This window comes from Bombus vosnesenskii, unplaced genomic scaffold (assembly GCF_011952255.1).
Source record: "Bombus vosnesenskii isolate JDL3184/JDL3185 unplaced genomic scaffold, Bvos_JDL3184-5_v1.1 scf7180000015491, whole genome shotgun sequence".
NCBI lineage: Eukaryota > Metazoa > Arthropoda > Insecta > Hymenoptera > Apidae > Bombus > Bombus vosnesenskii.
Window position 1 is genome coordinate 31,884 of NW_022884019.1, and position 2,006 is coordinate 33,889.

At 34.3% G+C, this 2,006-nt stretch overlaps 1 protein-coding gene and 1 long non-coding RNA gene across 2 annotated transcripts; both read left to right on the top strand.

Moving 5' to 3' along the window:
- Positions 1–216: 216 nt before the first annotated feature.
- LOC117241235 (katanin p60 ATPase-containing subunit A-like 2) lies at positions 217–918 on the top strand. The gene is made up of 2 exons (XM_033507202.1): positions 217–572; positions 648–918. Exons 1-2 carry the CDS (start codon positions 373–375, stop codon positions 916–918), a joined length of 471 nt encoding a protein of 156 aa, XP_033363093.1. The 5' UTR covers positions 217–372.
- A 164-nt stretch (positions 919–1,082) lies between these two features.
- LOC117241236 lies at positions 1,083–1,718 on the top strand. The gene is made up of 3 exons (XR_004494929.1): positions 1,083–1,270; positions 1,329–1,441; positions 1,655–1,718. It is a non-coding gene; the product is annotated as an uncharacterized LOC117241236 (long non-coding RNA).
- The last annotated feature ends 288 nt before the right edge of the window (positions 1,719–2,006 follow it).

A 2,006-nucleotide genomic window follows, 5' to 3' on the forward strand; every position in this document is an offset into this window, starting at 1 on the left:
CATTTACCGTTTCCCGTTAGCAGGATGTTCAGGCCGATCGAGCGCCAGGGTATGGGCGGACATCGCGGAGAGCAGACTGGTAACCAGTCGAATTCAGTAGTTAAGAATAACTCAATCGATAATGTAGATTAACTAGTTATAAACAAATATATGAAATATAAATTCAAATTATTCTTATCCATCTAAAAATTGGAAATTAAAAAGCAAAAGACAAGAAATTATCTTCGAGGATTTATATAGTAAATACATTCTTTTGCCTGTCTTACCTAGAGATAAAACAGTTGTTTGATGGTTATCTTATAGTGTTCAGTCATTGCGAAAAATATTTTTAATTAGTTAAAAACTATAATTAATTAAAAACTACATTTTTTTATGTATATAGACGTTAGCGATGTATTATTCCGGGAAGCTCGTCTATCTCCCGAACGTCGGGTTTGCGACAACATCGATTTGGAAATTATCGTTGCAGAGTATGAAAATTATTACAAGATGAAATTTCAAAAATATCCCATATTGTGTAAGAAAATAACTAGAAGGGAAATGACGAGGGAAGTGACAAATGCAAGCAAAACGTAAGAATTTAAATTATTTAACGATATTAAACGGTATTCAGCGTATTCAACGTATCGTATTACAATATGATCCAGTGTTTGTAGAAGTATTGAGACAAAAGCCCAATCTGTTAGTAAACAAGCGAGAAGTGAGCCTGTGAAAGAGACGAATCTACAGCAGAAGATAACTGATGACAACACGAATCATATTAATCTCGCAGTGACAGTGACGTCAATATTCCCCAATGAGAGTGATCGACGTTCATCAGAAGAGCTATTTAACGTCCCAATGGAACAATCCATGCAATCGAAGATATTGAAATGCATTGAAAAGCTTTATTCAGATAATCCGGAATTACGAGGCTGAGGCCATCTCATGCGTAAGTTATTTTCGATTAATATACGTATCGTAAAGCTTTTAAACGATAAAATTCCCGTCGATAAACCGTCCAACGTATATCGACGATGACGTGATTTCAGTAACGCTTCAAATATCAAATTACGTAACACTTACTTAAGAAGACGCCATTTTATCTTTGTATCGTCACAGGAGATCATAGTAAACAAATTAAATGTACATTGGGATGACGTTATAGGCCTAGAGGAATGTAAAACCGCTGTTAAGGAGGCCGTTGTGTATCCCCTTAAGTATCCTATCTTTTTTGATGGCCCGTTTTTCCCCTGGAAAGGTATTTTGCTGTACGGCCCACCTGGTACAGGTAAGATACTCATATTCTTTTCATTTCTGTACGTGTTTACAAGAAATATACAAAACAGGGAAAACGAAGTTAGCGAAGGCAGTCGCGACAGAATGTCATTGCACCTTTTTTAACATAACTGCCAGCTCATTGGTCAGCAAATGGAGAGGCGATTCCGAGAAGTATATACGTGTAAGTTGCTTTGTCTATGTAAGTCTCTTTGTTCCTTTGTCTATGAAGGAGAGATTCTAGGTATAAAAAGACTTGATTTTATTTTTCGTCATTTATATATAAATAGAATAGTTGTTTGGAAAACGAAATGATATCATATTCGTGATGAGGCAATGAATTTAAGGAATTTCGAATATAATATTTAATGAATAATACATTTGTTAAACTGAACAGGTATTATTTGAACTTGCCTATAGTCATTCGCCTACAATTATTTTTATCGACGAGATTGACTGGATCGCCACAAATAAAGGAGACTGTATATTGTCTGAACCTGCAAAGAGATTCGGATCAGAACTTCTTTCTAGATTGGATGGATTAGTGTCTAATGAGAATTCTAATGTAGTTCTTCTAGCTACAACTAATTCCCCTTGGTACGTATATCACGTTATTTCAATGTTTTCTAAGTAGAAAATATCGTAATATTTCTCCAAATTCCAAATATGTTATTGTGTTGTTTGAAGTATTCCTTCATTATTATTAGTATAATAGAACGATAATATTTATTGTAAATATGTTATTAGGG

Excerpts from the sequence above, each read along its gene's own strand:
- LOC117241235 (XM_033507202.1), top strand. The coding sequence starts at position 373 with ATGTATATAGACGTTAGCGATGTATTATTCCGGGAAGCTCGTCTATCT. Across the intron at positions 573-647 it reads GTGACAAATGCAAGCAAAAC|TGTTTGTAGAAGTATTGAGA; the intron begins GTAAGAATTTAA and ends AATATGATCCAG.